Here is a 19,403-nt window from a genome sequence, read left to right on the forward strand (position 1 = left end):
GTGCTCGTAGGTAATTATGTCTTTCTGTTCATTTGCATCCGTGATGTCGTTCACGTATTTTTTGCAGTGCCGGAACTTGGTTGCCGGGAATTCGGTCACCAAGGCATGTTGGATGCATGCTAATGCGGAGAGATCGCAGTAAATGGCATTTACAACATCTGCGATCACTACCTCTTTGACCAATCCGAACAGTGAATCCTTGTTATTGAATTGAATTATGTGTCGGTTTTTGGTCCCGAAAATTATGAAGTATCGCCGTAAAGGTTGCTCTGCTTCCTCTAGGATTATTTGGTTCCTGTAGCAGTTTACCGGCTTATCGGTGGATTCGACCGTGTAGGTCAAGGACAGTTCACTGTGAATAGTAGCTACATCAGAGTGAGGTTCGTTTTGCATAGCGTTTATGTTTTGCCGAAATAAAGCGTCGGCAACGAAATTTTCCTTTCCGGGTTTGTTGAATAGCTTGGCGTTATGTTCTTCGATGAATGCTTTCCATCGTTTAATTTTTGCATTAGTATTTCGCTCGGATACGGCGAAAGTAGGAGGTTGATGGTCCGTAAAAATTCGGATCTCTTTTGTGCCGTATAGGTAATTTTGTAATTTTCCTATGGCCCATACAATTGCCAATAATTCTCTTTCATTAGTTGCATAATTGAGCTCGCAGTCTTTCAACGTTAGAGATATCATTGTGATAGGCCTGCCTTTTTGGGACAGTACTGCACCAATACCGCTTGCTGAGGCATCGGTGGTTAACTCGAATGGAAGTTTGAAATCCGGATACGTTAGTATCACATCTTCTGATGACAAAATGTCTCGCAGGCGCACGAACGCTCTGCGTTGGGACTCATCAAATTCGATAGCAACCTTTTTTGACATGTGTTTGCTAACAGTGCCATTCTCTCCCTTGAGTATGGAGGTAAGTGGTCTAGCTATGGTAGCGAAGTCTTTAACAAAACTTCTGTAGTAACTGGCCAACCCTAGAAAAGACCTGAGACTGACCAAATGTTTTGGTTTAGTGTATTCCTGGATGGTTTTTACCTTTTCCGGGTCTGTTTTAGCTCCGTTTGATGTAACGATGAAGCCTAAAAATACAACGCTTTCTTTGAAGAATTTGGTTTTTTTCTGGTGCGACTCTCTTGTTGGCTTCGCACAGGCTTTTTAGGACTGTGTCAATGTGTGTAACGTGGTCTGCAGCATTTCCGGAGAAAATTATCACGTCGTCTACATAGACATAACAAATTTTCCCGATCTGTTCCCGTAGTACGTCGTCAATTGCCCTTTCAAAGATGCTTCCCGCATTTTGCAGTCCAAAGGGTAGACGGAAAAATTCATACTTTCATCCGTTTATGGAGAAAGCAGTTTTTTCACGGTCTTTTTCAGCCAGATAAATCTGGTGGTACCCCGATTTTAAGTCTAGGGTAGTAAAGAATTTTCCTTTCCTAGGTTCGCTAGAATCATAGGAATGCTTGGCATAGTTTCCTGAAATCGATCACCAGCCGTTTTTTCTTGTTGCCATCTGCATCAAGTCTCTTTTTGTCAACAACCCATGTCGGGCTGTTAATTGGAGACCTAGAGGGCCTTTAACAGCTGTTTGATTTCTGTGTTAACAAAATCAGCTGCTCCCATGGGATAAGGGTATAGCTTGGAATATACGGGTTCGTTAGTCTCCGTACGAATCTTGGAAATGATCGAGGTGTTAAAAGGTAGCGCCTTGTTAGAATGCGAAAACACTTGTTTCCTCTTAAGGATCATTTTTTTAAACTCAGCTTTCACTGAATTTGGGACTATTAAGTCTTTGATATTTGTGAAGTTCACGTTATCGCATTCGTGGTATCTGAGTTGTTCAGATATGTTACCATACCTGATTACGCTGTTACGTAAATCTAATGCCGCTCCGGCCTGCGTTAGCAAGTCGAAACCTATTATGGCATCAAAGGTCTTGATGGTATCAAGTAAAATGAATTGAGCCTTTTGGCCGAATATGTGCATAAAGCATTTTTCTCTGATTTGACTGGAGCCATGTATGGAACTCACAGTGACTGGGGAGTCGGCAGGCATTATGTTCTTCAGCTCCTTTAGGGGCTTTACATAACTTTTTGCCGCTCCAGTGTCAATGAGGATTTTTACAGTTCTCCCCGCCAGCCTTGGAAATGCTCGGGACTACCCTGATACGACTCGAATAACTCATAGGCATCGGTGGCGGACTGCCTCCATGCCACGTACTCGTCTTGTACTCCAGTAAAATCTGAAATTGACTTCACTACATGTAATGGTATATAGCATTTTGGTGCGTTTGGTACTACCGCTACCCTTTGGTAGGATTCTTCTTCTGGCGCTTCTACACGCAAACTCTGAAGCTGTTCATTAACGGCATTTATTTGACTCGCGAATGCGGATTTGAGCCTCAGTTCTTGATTAGTTAATGCGGCCTGAATTAACGCTTCTACTTGTGACGCGTTCGTTGTTTCTGCATTATTTTCTAATTCTGCCTCTGCTGGTTGATATTCACGGGGCCCTACGGCTAGCTCTTCTTCACTATCACTTTCAAATTCACGCCTAGCTTCCCTATACGGGCCAGGAAAATTCATAAGGCCGCTGATTGACACTAGTTGACACTAAACACAAATTGTTGGGAGGCCGAATGTTTTAATTCGATAAAATAAATTTTATATATAATGTATATATATAATATAATATATATATATATATATATATAATATAATAATATAATAAAATTATTAATAAGAAATATAAATAACCGAAAAAGTGTTATTTACAGACGGCCGATATTTTTTCACTTTATTAGTATGCCACATTTGCAGTTGCTTTATTTAAATCGTATGTTTTTTGATTTTGGGTAAATAAATCTTTGGGATTCTTATATATGTTGCCGCTGGCTCTCCTTCCTTTCCAATTTATGAAGATTACGTTGGGAGTAACTAACTCCGTTGCTAACGGCCCTTAAGGCAAGCTAACCAATTTCAGTGAATAAAATAAGCTTACGGCAAATGCCGGATTTCTATGTTCATGTCATGTGTTTTATTAGACTTCTGAATAAAAACTGAAGACAAAGGAATTTACGTAAGCTAAGTGCGGCCTGCAAGCCGACCGCTCGTGCAGCCAAAATGCTGACCCTAGCAAAATCAACGTAACTCACCATACCGTGCACTAATAAGAATCAGGCCCGGCCCCTAAAGATGTTTACGCTGATTCTGCAATTAAACACTAGGGTGATCCAATAATCACCCAAGATGTGTACCGACTTATAATTACTCCTTAACAGTGTTAACATGTATAAACGTCATTTCGTGAATTCGGCAACAAACGAAAGTTGACTATGATTTCAGTCTGAAAGCGTGAATTTGTGGTGCGCAACCAACTTAACGCTATGCAGACCAGGTCGCAACGCTGTGCATAAAAGTGAAAATTAAAACGCAAAACAAAGGGAATAACTAAGTAAAAAACAACGGAATCGATAAGATCTTTTTGGTCAGACGCCCAAAATACGTTGCTGCTTGGCTTGGTGAAGGACGACAACATATTGGGCCAGCTCGAGTTGTTTGCTTTGTTTACATTTTGTAAAAGTGTGACCAGACTAAAATACCAAATTTTACACGACTGGCATATCTACTGAAAGCAAATCCCGAAATGATATGTGTCGTATAAACAAGGGTTATTTCTATATAGCGCTTTTAAGAAATCGTGATTCCCATCGTATAAACATAGTAAGTAACTAGATAAATATCTTGCATTCATTTCGTATAGCTGATTCTTACTAAAGTCGACATTTAGACAATCATGTAGGGATGGCACAGACTTTAATTTAACTTTGAAGTTTGATAAATAATGTGTAATTAGTTTTCTCACAGTTACCCGATAATTTACACGTTCCAGCTGTGATGGTTTTTTTTCTACCACTTTTAATGATATTGCAAGGAGTTTTTTGCTCATTTCCAGTTAAAAAGTTAAATCACTTCTTTTTTGTACAAACATATCGCAGAGATTTTTAATTATCATCAACACTTTCAGGTACATCTTGCATTATGAACATAGGTTTTGTGGCAAGAAGGTATTGAGAGTACCGCTTAGTTATCTGTCCTTTATATTGCTCCATGAATTGCTCAATTTTTCCATAAAATTTCATTTCATTAGTCTTCTTTTCCTGTAGTTCTTTAGACTCAACTTTAAAATTATGCAAAGAAAATTATTTTCTTCGTGCTATTTTTAAAGACTGTTAAAATATTGTATGCATTGCACATTGGGATGAAATGCCTTTATTTTGGCCAAAACCTAATAAGTTCGTGTTAATATATAAATAATGTTACAATTATTTTAAGCTAAAAAATGTCCCTAGACATCGAAAATAATTTGTATTTTATTGTGCAGCCCTCGTCTTGCACCAGCTGTTGAAAGTCAGCTGTTCTTGCCACGTAGTGCATGCAAGCTTGCTGATTAGTGAAGTTCCTAAATTTTGACGTTCTCGTATTTTTAAACAGTTTGACCAATTGAAATACCTTAAAAATGGAAAATATTTCGCATGGTATGTAGAAAATATTTGTATAAGTGTTTAATTATATGTGCTTTTGTATTGTCATGTTTTTAAGGTAAAACGTAAACACTAGTTTTGTTGTTTGTAACCTAAAAATATTTGTGTTTCGTAGAGCATATCTAGCAAGATACAACAGGATTCAAATAACAACTTATGTGGTAGTATGAATTATTATGTGTAAGTTAACTAAGTTAACCGGGCGACGGCAATGACCGATCGTCCGAAAGCTCGCTCCGGCCAAATTGCTGACACAGCGTCTGGCCGGAAGCCCGTGCATAGCCGGCAAGCACTACCCATTGGAGTGGCCGCTATGAGTCCCTTTTTATGTTAGCTTTAAGTTCAGTTCTCATTTTGATTTTAAAGAATAAAGAGCTAACGCTCACGAATTGAAACTCCGGCCATCGCCGTATTTGATTTATTGAATTTACACCCAGTCTGAGTCTCTAGGCCAGCGGGCTAAAAGAGGGCAGTTACCCTCTCAACCTAATCGTCATACTTCTACTGTTGATGACACAGGCCAACCGGCCACTTACAACACACGCAGCAGCTGGTATTACCAGCTACAACTACGGTCAACCGACCTCCAACTACAGACGATCAGCCAGCCAGCTTCACCCTCTCTACAGACGGACAGCCAACCGGCTCACGGATTAATTAATAATATAATTGGCGCCCACGTTAAAATCACCCACCTAAGTCGGGGAAATCATGTAAGTGAGCACTTCTGTTCCGAAAATTTTCCGGCATCTGCAGTGGTAATATTTAAATACGCTATATTTTCTGCAGCTCCGTATTAGAGTTTCATGTTAACATTTTCATAAATAAATATACTCATTAATTGTTTGACAATTTCATAAGTGATATTATTTATGTTTTTCTTTGTTTGTATTTTTTTTAAAAAAATAAAAAAAAATTCTTTCAATAAATATATTGGTGCCGAATATTATCGCCAACATAACTACCAGACTACATATTTATCACCCAGCCAAGACGCAAAGGCGCCGACGGGAAATAAATTTATTAATTGTGCATTTATTGATATATTTTTATTGGCGACGGATACTGTCTCATTTAAATTTGTGCATTAATTTACCCCTTATACGTAGTCGTCTTTTTGCTTACACCTAAATTCTTTGTGTTAGCTTCGCAACAATCGTGGGTTTGTTTTTGTTTCCATCGCTTACCCACTCCACTACGACACTCGAACTTGACACCGCGACGTTTGTATTCCGATTTTGTTTAGCTTCGCTTCTTTGTCTTTCAGAACGGCAGCTTAGCCACCACGAATCTTTACTGTGTCAATTTTTGTTGTTTATATTTTCGTTCGCCATAGCGGAGACCCAGTCCCCGCGATCCCCTTCCCCTTGTCACTGCTTGGCAAGGCAACAGCTCAGTTTTCCAACGAGTTACCATTGTTACCGAGCGGCATCTCAGCCCCCGCGGCCCCCTCGCCATATCCGTGGGCAAGACCGCTTGAGCATGCATTAAATCGCTGGGCCGATTTAGCTTGCACAGCTCCATATGAGCAACCCATTCCAACAATATAGGAACAGCAAGCAGGTCCCCAGTGACTCTGAATCCGAAACCGAAGGGCCGGCAAGAACTTCTACACCGAAAAGTGTAAGCGTCGGCTCTCCCTCAGACAGAGACATGGCATTTAACCCAGATCAAATAAAGGCGGTAGTAGAGGCTGCCGTCAACCATGCCCTACAAGCAGCAGCTACTGACAGCCAGCGCAGGGAGAATGAGTTGCGCCAGACTATTCAACAACTGGCCAACCAAGTAGCGGCGATACAGGTCGCACCCACCCCAACAGTAGCTCCTCAAATTAAAGTTTATACACCCATAGACATTGATAGCAACGTCATTTGTAATGAGCCGCTAGACGCCGTCAAATGCCTGCCCGAATTTTCGGGTGCCCAGGAAACATACGTCTCCTGGCGGCAGGCGGCAGTAGGCGCATACTACATTTTTAAGAATTTCGTAGGAAGTTCACGCCATTATCAGGCAGTTATTATAATTAGGAGCAAAATAAGGGGCCCGGCCGATGCAGTGCTATCCTCTTTCGGCACAGTGCTTAATTTCGACGCGATTATAAATCGACTCGACTTTACTTATAGTGACAAGCGGACAATGCATGTCATAGAGCAGGAGATGGGCACCCTCAGACAGGGGAGCCTCTCGCTTCTACAGTATTATGACGAGGTTGAAAGGAAGCTCACCCTCCTCACCAACAAACCGACCATGTCGTACGAAGCCTCGGCTGCACAAGTTTTATGCGAAAAATTCCGGGATGATGCTCTTCGCGTATTTATCTCTGGATTAAAACGCAGCCTCACAGACGTCCTCTTCGCGGCGAAGCCCAAGGACATGCCATCAGCACTTGCCTTGGCTCAGGAGGTGGAGGCGAATCATGATAGGTATACCTTTGCATCATCATTTGCAAGAAGCCAGGAAGATAGGGAAAAAAAACAATTTCCTAAGGCGCAAGAGCGTCAGCAGGACGCCCCTCAGGCGAGTTCCCAATATAATGGCGGTAAAAATCCCCATTATACTAAGCAAAACAAAGCAGGTGTACCCTGCTCCACGCAGCGGTAGGCATCATGGAGACACTCCAGAACCCATGGAGGTGGATCCATCATTGTCGAGGATCTTAAACCGGCCATACTCCAAATCATGAACTTTTTCCCTAGGGCTAGAGTAGTCTATTGCGATAATGAACCTTCGTTAAACTCGCACACTATCTCAGCCATGCTTGACAACCATTTTGGCGTCAGCATTGCAAATGCCCCACCACTTCATAGCGTTTCAAACGGGCAAGTAGAGCGCTTTCACAGCACCCTCTTGGAGCTTGCTCGTTGCCTAAAAATCGACAAGAAGATAACCGATACTGTGGAAATTATTTTATTGGCAACCGCCAAATATAATAAATCAATTCACTCTGTCGTTGACAAACGGCCAGTCGATATCGTGCAAAAGCATCCAAACGACCCACAGACGGACGTCCAGAATAAGATCGTTAGGGCGCAAGACACGCTCAGGGCTAGGGAAAATGACTCCCGACAATGCAGAACATTCGAAGTCGGCGAGAAGGTTTTGGTCAAGTCAAACCGAAGGCTTGGCAATAAACTCACACCACTGTGTGAGGAAAAAGCTGTTGAAGCGGACCTGGGGACCACGGTCCTCATTAAGGGGAGGGTGGTCCACAAGGACAACATTAAATAATAATTCATTTTTTATCATTTTTTCTATTTTTCTCACCCCTAGCCACTTGGCATAAGTTTTTTCTATATTTTCTTACCTTTATCCATTTGTTGTAAGTTTTTGTTATAATTATGCTTTACTCTTTATGCTTTGGTGGTGGGCTGCCCTGTTTTAAACAAACACTACAATACATCCAATATTACAGGTTCGCATTCGTATCCCTGTTAGTACTGCTTACCGTAACATCGGGGCACGTCACGGACTACTCGCAGGCCAAATATATTCCCATCATTGATGGTAGAATTTTAGTTTGGGAAGAATTCGCGTCCGTTACACACTCGGCGAATCTCTCAGAATATAGGCGCGTGGTGGAAGAAACGGATGGCATGACCAGCATGTTTCCCCAGTCACACATGCAGAAACTTTTGAGTGTCGATGTCGCTCATCTGCGTGACCTGCTCGACTCGTTGAGCATCCACCACAGAGTAGCTAGGAGTTTGGATTTCCTAGGAGCGGCGTTAAAGGTAGTGGCGGGAACGCCAGATGCAGAGGATTTCGAAAAAATTAAATTCAATGAATTCCAATTAATAAATGCAAACAATAGGCAGATAAACATCAATAGTAAAGTACAAGACCAAATTAATAATATTACTTTCACCGTCAATCAACTTCTGAGGTCGGCCAAGGGAACCCAAGTTGACTCGGGGCATCTTTATGAGATGCTACTATCCCGAAATAGAATGATTAGTATGGAGCTGCAAAACTTATTACTAGCGATAGCTCTAGCTAAGGCCAACATTGTGAGCCCTAGTATACTAGATCATGCAGACCTAGAAGATATATGGATAGAAGAGCCCACAGATACCCCCATCAAAGACTTATTGTCCGTTGCTTCCGTTAAAATATTACAGTCCGCTAACCTTTTGTATTTCGTTATCAAATTTCCCATAATCAAATCGTCGTGCATTAAAATCACTGTTTTTCCTGTGTCCCATCATGACACGATGCTCAGGCTGGAGGACAAAATAATAGCAGATTGCAATGGAGCAATCCACACGGTCAACAATTGCTCCACAACACCTGGAGCCACATTTTGCCAGCTGGCGTCTAGAAGGTCGTGCGCGCAAGAGCTCCACGCTGGAGGCATAGCGCACTGTGACATCCAGCACAGCGATCTACATCCAATTACTCACGTAGATGAAGGCATCATAATTGTAAACGATCGTCCGGCACGTGTGAGTGTGGATAATGGCACTTACATCCATATACGAGGCACGCATCTCATTACATTTACTGAGAGTGCCATGGTTAATGAAACCCGATATGTCAACAATGACAGGGCCCAGAAAAGGGTCCCAGGAGTAGCCCGCTCGCCCTCTTTGAATATTACTATGGAGCACAACATCCTCAGTCTTCCATACCTTCACCGCCTGAGTGAGCGTAACTTGGAACACATCAAGAGAGTCGGGGAGAATATCAACGACTATCATTTACATCAGATAGTACTGGTGGCAGGAGCAGTATGCTGCGCGTTGATCTGCGTCGGCTTCACCTATCGGCGAGTCATCCAGGCCAGGAGAGCTACGGTCCAAATAGCAGATATGATCGCCCAAATAGGGTCGGCCGAGGACGGCCTAAATTCTGAGGGGGGAGTAGTTAACTAAGTTAACCGGGCGACGGCAATGACCGATCGTCCGAAAGCTCGCTCCGGCCAAATTGCTGACACAGCGTCTGGCCGGAAGCCCGTGCATAGCCGGCAAGCACTACCCATTGGAGTGGCCGCTATGAGTCCCTTTTTATGTTAGCTTTAAGTTCAGTTCTCATTTTGATTTTAAAGAATAAAGAGCTAACGCTCACGAATTGAAACTCCGGCCATCGCCGTATTTGATTTATTGAATTTACACCCAGTCTGAGTCTCTAGGCCAGCGGGCTAAAAGAGGGCAGTTACCCTCTCAACCTAATCGTCATACTTCTACTGTTGATGACACAGGCCAACCGGCCACTTACAACACACGCAGCAGCTGGTATTACCAGCTACAACTACGGTCAACCGACCTCCAACTACAGACGATCAGCCAGCCAGCTTCACCCTCTCTACAGACGGACAGCCAACCGGCTCACGGATTAATTAATAATATAATTTGTATATTCAGATAGCATTTAAATAATTTGCGGGAATTTGCGGGGGGGTTAAATATTTAAACAGATTCAAGCAAGGTTGCTATTCGTCGAGGTGACCTACTAGAAGTTTGGCTGGATAAAAATCGCAATGTCAACGATACTTTTGACTGTGTTTGCGTCGAAGTAATTCCAAATGATTTTCCGGAAAACGATTTGGAGGTGATTAAAAACAAAATAAAAAACTTTATTGTTCAAATTAAGAGACTAATGAACAAAGCGTACAGAAATATTCGTCGTTTCAAAGAAGAAAAGCTGGCTTGCATCGGAGCTAATATTTTATTCAAAAGATGATTGTAGTCATAATCTTGGTGGACGACCTCGGATCTCTTATGACGAAGGAAGTTTACGGCATAAAAGAAGACTTGCTTCCGAACTTGCAAAGGAAAATTCAACACTTCTACTTGTTGAAGCAGCTGCTATGTCTGCTAAGAAGACCAAAAATACGGATATTTCTCACATATTAAAAACGACAATAAATAGTCCTGACAGTTCAAAATTAAGGCAAATACTTTCATTGAAAAAGCCTATACCATTATCACCTGATGAGGCCCTAGCATTTATTATAGAAAACTCGTTTTCCAAGCAGCAATATATTAACATACGCTTAAAAAGTATCGAAAAGAACTGCAATATATATCCAAGCTACGAAAAGGTGAGAGAAGCTAAGGAAAAGTGTCGGCCTATAGATATAAGCGTATCCGATACTATTGCCGAAGTGCCAATGCAGAACTTACTGAACCATACAGCATCTCGGATCATTTTATATCAAAAGCCTGTTTTCCAACAATTTATTGATATAAATAAAGTAAAGCTAATAGTAACCTATGGTTTTGACGGTTCAACCGGACAGAGCGTTTATAAGCAAAGGTTTAATGATACCGAACCCATTTGCCTGGACCAATCTTTGTTTGTCACTACCATAATTCCCCTTCAAATGGTGGATCAAATTGGGAGAATTATTTGGAGAAACATATGTCCACAATCCGTTAAATGTTGCAGGCCGCTAAAAATTGAGTTTGCTAAAGAAAGCCGGGATCATATTTTGAATTCCAAATTTTTTTTGGATTCGCAAATAAAAGACTTAAAGCCATTTATGTATGAGGCGGAACAATTGAGAGTGGAAGTTCTATTCGAAGTACACATGACGCTGGAAAGGTGTTGAATACATTAACGGGCACTAATTCAACACAATCCTGTCCAATTTGTGGTGCCAGTCCGAAGGACTTTTTAAAAGAAACAGAGGTTAACAGTCAAAAGTTCAAGCCTAAACCAAATTCTTATCAGTACGGAGTTAGTCCTCTCCACGCATGGATTAGGTTTTTGGAATTCGTTCTCAACATCTCATATCGTGTTAGTATTCAAAAGTGGCGAATTAGTGCGGACTCTGACAAAGAAATAATGATGGTACGCAAGAAGGACATTGAGCGAAAGCTTTGGTCTGAAATGGGGTTACATATTAACAAACCAAGTCAGAATGGTTCTGGAAATTCCAACGATGGCAATACGGCACGAATTTTCGAATGTTAAATTATTTGCCTCAATATAAGAACTGAATGAAGAGCTTTTAAACAAACTACATATCATTTAAATAGTTTTATCATGCGAATATGACGTTTGTTTTAATAAGTTTAAGAAATTTTGTGAAGAAACGCTTCGTTTGCATTTAATTAAATATCCGTGGTATCCAATGACCGCTACGGTCCACAAAATTTTAGTTCATGGTCCAGAAATAATTAAATCATCTGTACTTCCTGTTGGTTGCTTAGGCGAATATTATGAAGCCTTATTATACCTATTTGCTATTTCAGTAATTGTTATATGGTCGACAGGCAGGTTTAAACGTTTTAGCCGTTTGTGGACTCTAGAGCGGGCATTGAAACAATTTTTTTTGGGCCAATCGATAGGTATTGATGAGGCAAAAATGAAAAATGAAATTTTGAAAAAAAAATCTGTAGCGAATACAGTTTTTCTATCGATTCTCAGAAAAGAAGTGTGCTACGCATACTCTAACGCCCACCACCCGCCAAAAACTGTGGTGGCCACAGGTGGCTTAATTTAATATTTATTTGCTGCTTAAATATCTCTATTTTCATTTTGCTCCCTCAAGCTGAGTAACTGGTATCTAATAGTCGAGGCACTCGACAATAGCGTTCTTTCTTGTTTTAAAACAATCTCATTTGATTAAACCGTTTTTGAAACAGTTAAAATTTTGTTTGACTTTATTTTTCAAAGTATGTGAGCTTTGACCCTTTTGCCTAACAAATACTAACTCTCGTCTGATATGGTATAAACCAGGTATTAATGTGCATGGAAATTGTGCATTTAAAAATGTGATGTAAATACATCACAAACGTATTGTTTCAATATTTCCAGTCTGATCTGATCAATAGGTTCTTGTAGGATGTGGTTGTTTTCGATGGAAACCAATCATTTGTGCAACAGACCTTTCCTTGACAGTTTTTCCAATTTAAAGTCAATTAATGCCACTTAGTCATTTAGTTTATTGTAAATGAAATCCGCGATCAAGTAGGAACTATAATAACATTGTTACCGATGTGAAAGAGATTTAAAAGATGGAGTAAAGCTTGTATTTAAATCAAATTTTTTCCATTCAAAGAAGAGGGTCCCATTTTTTAAATCATAAAAAATTGTTCAAATCCGTTATTGCACCTGTATATATTGTCGCCTTGCTAGTTTACTAATTTACTGTAAAGTTCTATAATTAGTATTAGTGTTTATATGGACCCGATAGACATACGTGCCGCATAATTTTTTTTTTCTCAAGCAACATCATCGAATGTCAAAATGAATTGTTTTTGGCTTCACTAGGGTCTAGTGTTGTTTATGAGTGATAGTATGATATCCATTTTTTTAACGGTTTTTTTTTCAAAGCAGTCTTGTCAAAGCAGTCTTGTCAAAGCAGTCTTGGTATAAAAACAGCATCATATTTTGTTTGAAATTAATGATAGTTTGGAAGCGGATTGATAAAAACTGCGGATATGCAGTGATGACTGCGGACTTAACGGATTTATGGATTCTAAATTTTATCAACGTGGACAAGACCATATTGTTGGCCATACTAAACTGGAGGGTGGCGGCTTTCCTGGGTTCTGGTTGTCGTCTGGTTCCCAGATCGAAATTAGAAGTCAAATTTTAAACTTTAAAAGAATACTTCACTTTATTGGACACTTCGTGGGCTTTCTTTCACTCTAAAATTAGAATTCACAGCTTATACTTAACTCTCATGTTAGGAGAGCGGGGGTGGAGACTGTTAACAGTCCGAGAGCGAGATGAGAGACCATCTGGACGTAATTGCTCTCGGTTGTTAACCACTAACATTCACAGTAGCACTTCCTTGGTGCGGACTAACCATCAGCACAACGTCGACTTTGAAGGTGCCCGTCCGTGACCTTATGCTTGCCGAACAGACAGTCGTTTGATGGAAGACAATAGTCGTCTTTGATGACCACCATATCATTGACTTGGTATCTCTGGAAGGATTCTGCCACTTATTGGGCTTGTGAAGTTCTATTAAGTACTCCTCTTTCCATCGCGCACTTAAATGCTGACGCAGGGCTTTAAAGTGTTGCAAGCGATTTATGATCGATTAAGCTTCGCCCTTAATTTCTGGTTCAGCTGTGGAAAGCAACGGCCCCAATCAGAAAGTGGCCTGGCGTCAATGCCAACAATTTAGAAGGATTTTCGGGCATGGGAGACAGCGGCCTGGAATTGAGGCATGCTCCATCTTTGGCTATAAGAGAACTCTTCAAACGTGTACTTTCGACTTGACGTCGACTTGTAGTTGCCTTGAAGCTTTTCACTCCAGCCTCCCAACCCTCCCACAAATGGAATGAACCGCCACAAAATTCTCTGATGGCAATAGGTATCAGTCACAGACTCGTTCATGCAGACGATCCGGAGAAAGTAGAAAGTAGAGTCGCTGCCCCCCAAAGGTTTTGCCTGCGTTTGCAAATGCAGGGAAATCTGGTGCGAAAAAAGATTGAGCAGACGAGCTCTTTGGTGTATTTCTACTGCTGAGCATAAAGAATAAGAGCTCTTTCAGCTTTTTACACCAATTCCTCGGTAGGCCGATCAGTTGGCCCCTCGGCATCTTGCGGCAACGTTGAATGAACCGTAACACGTATGCAAGGACCTGCAGAGCCTTGTTTAACTTGTAGAACTGTCCCAGAGAATTTTCGGATGGGACCTTTGCAAAGTTGACCTTCACACCACGCTGCTCTAAATCTGTGACTGGAGGTGCAAGCCCCAGTGTTGGCCCCTTGCCTTTTGGCGGTTGTAACCAATCTGGTTTTTCCCACCAGAGTTGGCTATGAACCAGCTAACGCAACAAAACACCTCGACTGGCTACGTCCGCGGAATTGTGCTCAGATCGCACATGCGCCCAATGCTTAGCGCTTGTCAGCTAAGTAATCTTGGTCACTCGGTTGGCTACAAACGTGGTCCAGTGGCATACCGGTTTATTCAACCATGCGAGGACCATGGTGGAATCTGTCCAGAAGAAAATGTCGGAATTGGAAATTGGCATATTCGAAAGGATAGCTGCGATCATTTCTGACAACAACAATGCCCCAAACAGCTCGAGCCGTGGAAGAGACAACGTTTTAACAGGGGCGACTCGGGTTTCGGCGGTAAGCACACACCCTCATTTGTGAAAGGGGACTTGGCTACGATTGTCTAGCCTCGCCGCTAGTTTTAGCGTTGAGATGAAAAAGTTTATTGACCGGTGTCAACATAGAATTGTTGACATAAACTGCTATAAAAAGATCCCTAACTGTTGGCCATTTCAAATAGTCAAATAGTTCGAATACTTCATTATCGCTAAGCGGCAACCGGCCCCAGACGGAATGTAAGTGGACTGATTATTGGTGCTCATGGGCGGGTGCTAGGAATTGGCTCCGTCAATTAGGTCACTGAGCTGAGCCGTACACCTAAGAACAATATCTATATTTTCGGTGCAGAGTCGCCTGAATATCCTCCACCCCTTCAGTCGTAATCCTGGAAATCGTGTCTAGACGTGCTTGAAATTATTTCTCGGCTGTGTCCCAGAGTGAGCGGACTTGTTTGCAGGAGTGGACGGAGATTACGGCCCTGGAGTTTCAATTGTCGCTCTGAAATGGCTTATACGGTAGGACACTGTGTTGAACCACGCATGCTAGCGGCTTTACGGACTTGGTCTGGATTTGTGGCCTAACTTTAGGTGTAAGCGGACTCAAAGACAGATAGCTACTTGTCATCTCCTTGGGTGGCTAAGGAAGTTTCGCTCTTTGCCTTTGTGATCGACTTTGGGGATACTGGGCTTGCTGTGCGCTAGCAAGAAGATGCGGATAGCGATCGCTTATTAATTAAAGGCGGAACCAAAACACACTGTTGCGTATCTCCGGATTGGATTCCAAGAGAAAAAGACCGGCGAATTAAGTTAATTTGCTTTTTAAAACCAAAAAAATAATATTTGCAGAGGCTACTTCGTTTTCCCGTAATGGCACTTGCAAGCGCTCCGCTTGTGTTTGGTATTTGTGTTGCAGCTCCGGTATACTTTTGGAAGAAACGTTGTTTGCTGTGCTACAGAAATTAGCGCTATGAATAGGAAAATAAATATTAATTTCGCACCGTCATGGCTTGAACAAAAAAAGAAAATGTATTGATTTATATACTTATTATTAAAGATAGAGAAGTTTACAAAACTAGACTAACTTAGTTGGTAGAGCGTTGGCAGCAAAGCCTTCGGCTTTTAAAGTTAATGATATATTGGTTTAATTACAAAATGTTCGTTGTATTTATTGAATTGTCTTTGTTAATGTTTTTATACCATTGATTGCAGTATTCTATGTTTAGTTTATTTTTTTGAAGGAATTCAAGTTTTATGTCTGTTAAATTATTGTTTGGGGTGTAAATAAGGGCCATATTGCATGTCGATTTTGCAGTTTGGTCGGCTAGCTTGTTGCCTGCTATGCCTACAGGCTAGTTTTGTAAAAAGTGATCTGATTTTGTTATTGTTTGTGTTTTTATGGCGTCAATTGCTGAGAGGGAGTCAGAGCAGATCATGAACTTTCCCCTTATGCTTCTGAATTGGTCGATCGCTACTAATATGGCTATTATTTCTGCGGAGAGTACTTACGTGTTTGGGGGTAGGATATCATATTCAATAATATAAGTATCTGTTGTGATTGCATATGATATAGTGGAGTTTATTTTTGATCCGTCCGTAAATATTAATTTGTGTGTTTTATGATTGTCTTTGGTATGTTCGTATAATTTTCTGTATGTGGTGTGGTTTGTTTCTTCTGCGCTCTATATGTTGAGTCTATGAGGTTTGGGAGATCCCCTGGTGGGTGGTATTTGTGTAGTTTAACTGGTTCGTAGGGTAGGCTTAGTGCTTGACTAAGGATTATTGTGTGGTCTATGGTTGATGGGTTCTTTTTTGATTTTCTTTGTTTGACAAGTTTGTGTATTGGTATCTTTAGAAAACATAAGATTTTGTGAGTTTTGGCTGTTTGAAGGTATCGTTTTTGCTCTAATGGGAGGATGTTGGCTTCGTATAGCAAGTTATTTATGGGTGTGGTTCGGTAGGCGCCAAGGGCTAGACGGATTGCAGTGTTATAGGGTGTTTTTAATTTGCTTAGCACTCTTTTCGGAGCCTGTCCGTATAGAAACAGGCCATATTCCATTTTTTCTATGACTGTTGCTTTCGCTAGGTGAAGTAGTGTTACAATTGAATTTGGGGTTGGATGGAAGAAGTGATTTTATGTGTGTGTCCCATTTGTATTTACTGTTTATGGTTATCCCTAAGATTTTGAGTGCTGTAACTTGTTGTATTGGTGTATTGCTACAGCCTATGGTGCTAGTGCAATTGTGTTTTTGGCAAATATGGAGGTGTTGGCATTTAGCTAAGGATGGAGATGCCCCTGAGTATGAGCACCAGCTGCTTATGTCATGTAATAAGTGGTCTAGGTTGTAATTAAGGTTTTTGTTGTTTCTAAAATTTATTATGGGGAAAAAATCATCGGCGTATGCGTTAAATTTAATTTCTCTGTGTAAAGATATTACGTTTGAGAGTTTATTGAATGCGATGACAAATAGGATTACCGATATAGGTGATCCTTGTGGGTTACCATTGGATAATGGTCGTGAATTTGACATTTAAAGCCGAATTGGTTTTTATTTAAAATTTTGTTGTGAATCACAAACCACCAAAATCTTTTCGCTATAATTTTGTCTGGTGTTTTTGCTGGACAGCAGTTGAGAGAAATCGGTCTGTACGATGATATGTTTGTTTTGTCAGTTTTTGGTTTAAGTATCGGTATGACTAAGCTTATTTTATAGGATTGAGGTATGTGGCTGTCAAAAATTTGGTTTAAGAGGTTTTTTATTCTGTTTTTTTGTGGTAAGGGAGCTGTTGCGTATTATTTCGTAAGAAATTCTATTTAATCCTAGAGTGGATCCTTTAAAAGTTTGAGGTGCTGCAATGAATTCAAGGTGAGTTATGTTTTCCGATAGTTTGTGGGATGCGAATGATTGCGCTATGTAATTTTGTGCGGCTTCTTTGTTTAAGTTTAGTGAAGTGGGAATTATTTCGTTATTTTTGTGTGTGAGAGTCTCTTAAATAATATAAAAAATATAATATAAAAAATGGCTTTGAAAATTTGTTTATCGTGTTTGGAGGGAATAGAGAGATAACTATCGGAAAATGGTTGCTGCCGTGGATATCATTAAGTATTTCCCATTTGGCTTGTGGGGCAAGTGTTGCTGAGCAAAGTGAAAGGTCGATATGCGTGTATGTGTTGTGTGTTGAGAAATGTGTGGGATCATTTAGTAAGATTAGCTATATGTTGTCAATAAATTGTTGCATTGTTTTTCCACGAGAATTAATTTTCGGCGAACCCCAGGCAGGGTGCCATCCGTTAAAGTCTCCTAGAATTAGTGATGGTATTTGGTTATTGTGCGGTTCTGTTTGGGGCAATGTATGTTGTCTTTATGTGCATGTTCTTCTTGGATTTTATTTGTATTGCTAGAGCTTCAAGGCCGTTTGGAATGTTTACTATAGAATATTGAGTTGACTTGTGTACTAATAGCGCTACGCCGCAAATCTATTGGTGACTATGTTTATTAGTAGTGTGTAGTTTATTAAAGTTGGTGTATTATTAGTGTATTGTGTATTGTATGTGTTTTTCTTGAAGTGTAATAATATGCGGAGAGTATTTTTTAATTAGGATCAGGAGATTTTTAGAGTTATTTGTATATCCTGGAATATTCCATTGAATAATAATAATAATAATAATAAAACTAGTGACATTCTGGTAGTGTAAGAAGTTCTAAGGTTGAACTTTAAAGTAGGGGAGATCTGCTGTCGCTGCTGGTGGGATGTTTGCTTTTGTTAGAGGATTTGGCTTTTGATTTAGTTGGTTTGAAGTTAGTACACAGTGGTTTTGACTTATTTTTATGAAAAATTTTTTGTTTATGGTCCTTTGTGAGTTGAGATCCGTACGCGGTTGATACTCTGGTGGGGTTCATGTTGTCCGTTTCCATGGCGGTTGGTGGTGTTGCTGTAGTTGTTGGTGTTATTGTTGGTGTTTTGTCTCTTCATTACTTTTTTGACTTCAATTACTTTCTGTGGCTTTAGTTCTCTGATGATTGTTTCTTCGTCTATGTATCTAAGGTCATTACAGTAGATAACGCCTTTTGAAAAATTAAGTGTCTTGTGTTCGGTAGCTGTTATTTCCATATCTACGATTTTGGTAAGTTTTAGAAGTTTTGTGACTTGTGTGTTGTTTTTTGTTTTTATCAAAAGTCCGCCGTCTCTGGTTTTTTTTCACAGAATCTTCCTCCGCAGGCAAAGTCCACAGATTTCTCGATAATAAAAGGTGATACGGTTTTTAATGAGGATTCATTTTTACTTTACTAATAGCAATAAATTTAAGTTCTCCCAGTTGATACGATCTCGTATTGGATTTAGCTATGTCTGGTGGCTCTTGCATGGTTGCTTGTAAAGGTCTTTCTCCCGAGTGGTAAGACATGGTATGTTTTTTGTTGCTGTCTTTTTTTGTTTAGTTTTGTGCTTAATATTTGTTTTTCAACTTTTATTGATAAGCTCAATGGGTTTTTTGGGAACGCGGGATCGATGCTGTTCCAATTTGTCTCTTCGGAGGTTGAAGTGGTACTTAATGTATTGATTTATTTTTATTTAATGGATGTGGGCCGACGGTGTATGAGATTTAGCGCTGCTGAAATAAATATCATGCAAATTCTGAAAAGGCGTATCGTGTTGATGGGTTTGGTGGAATTGGTAATTTTCATTTTTGATTATATTATTATACATATAATAATAATAATAATAATAATAATAATAATAATAATAATAATAATAATAATAATAATAATAATAATAATAATAATAATAATAATAATAATAATAATAATAATAATAATAATAATAATAATAATAATAATAATAATA

General features: G+C 40.1%; 1 protein-coding gene across 1 annotated transcript in view; it reads left to right on the forward strand.

Moving 5' to 3' along the window:
* Window positions 1-8,403, forward strand: part of LOC127012042 (uncharacterized) — an 82,118-nt gene extending 73,715 nt beyond the window's left edge. Inside the window, exon 4 of the mRNA XM_050890160.1 lies at window positions 7,956-8,403. Within this exon, the coding sequence (XP_050746117.1) occupies window positions 7,956-8,045 (90 nt within the window). The 3' untranslated portion in view covers window positions 8,046-8,403. The remainder of the gene's footprint in view (window positions 1-7,955) is intronic.
* Window positions 8,404-19,403: the final 11,000 nt, after the last annotated feature.

This window comes from Drosophila biarmipes, unplaced genomic scaffold (genome assembly GCF_025231255.1).
Source record: "Drosophila biarmipes strain raj3 unplaced genomic scaffold, RU_DBia_V1.1 ptg000017l, whole genome shotgun sequence".
NCBI classification, from domain to species: Eukaryota; Metazoa; Arthropoda; class Insecta; order Diptera; family Drosophilidae; genus Drosophila; species Drosophila biarmipes.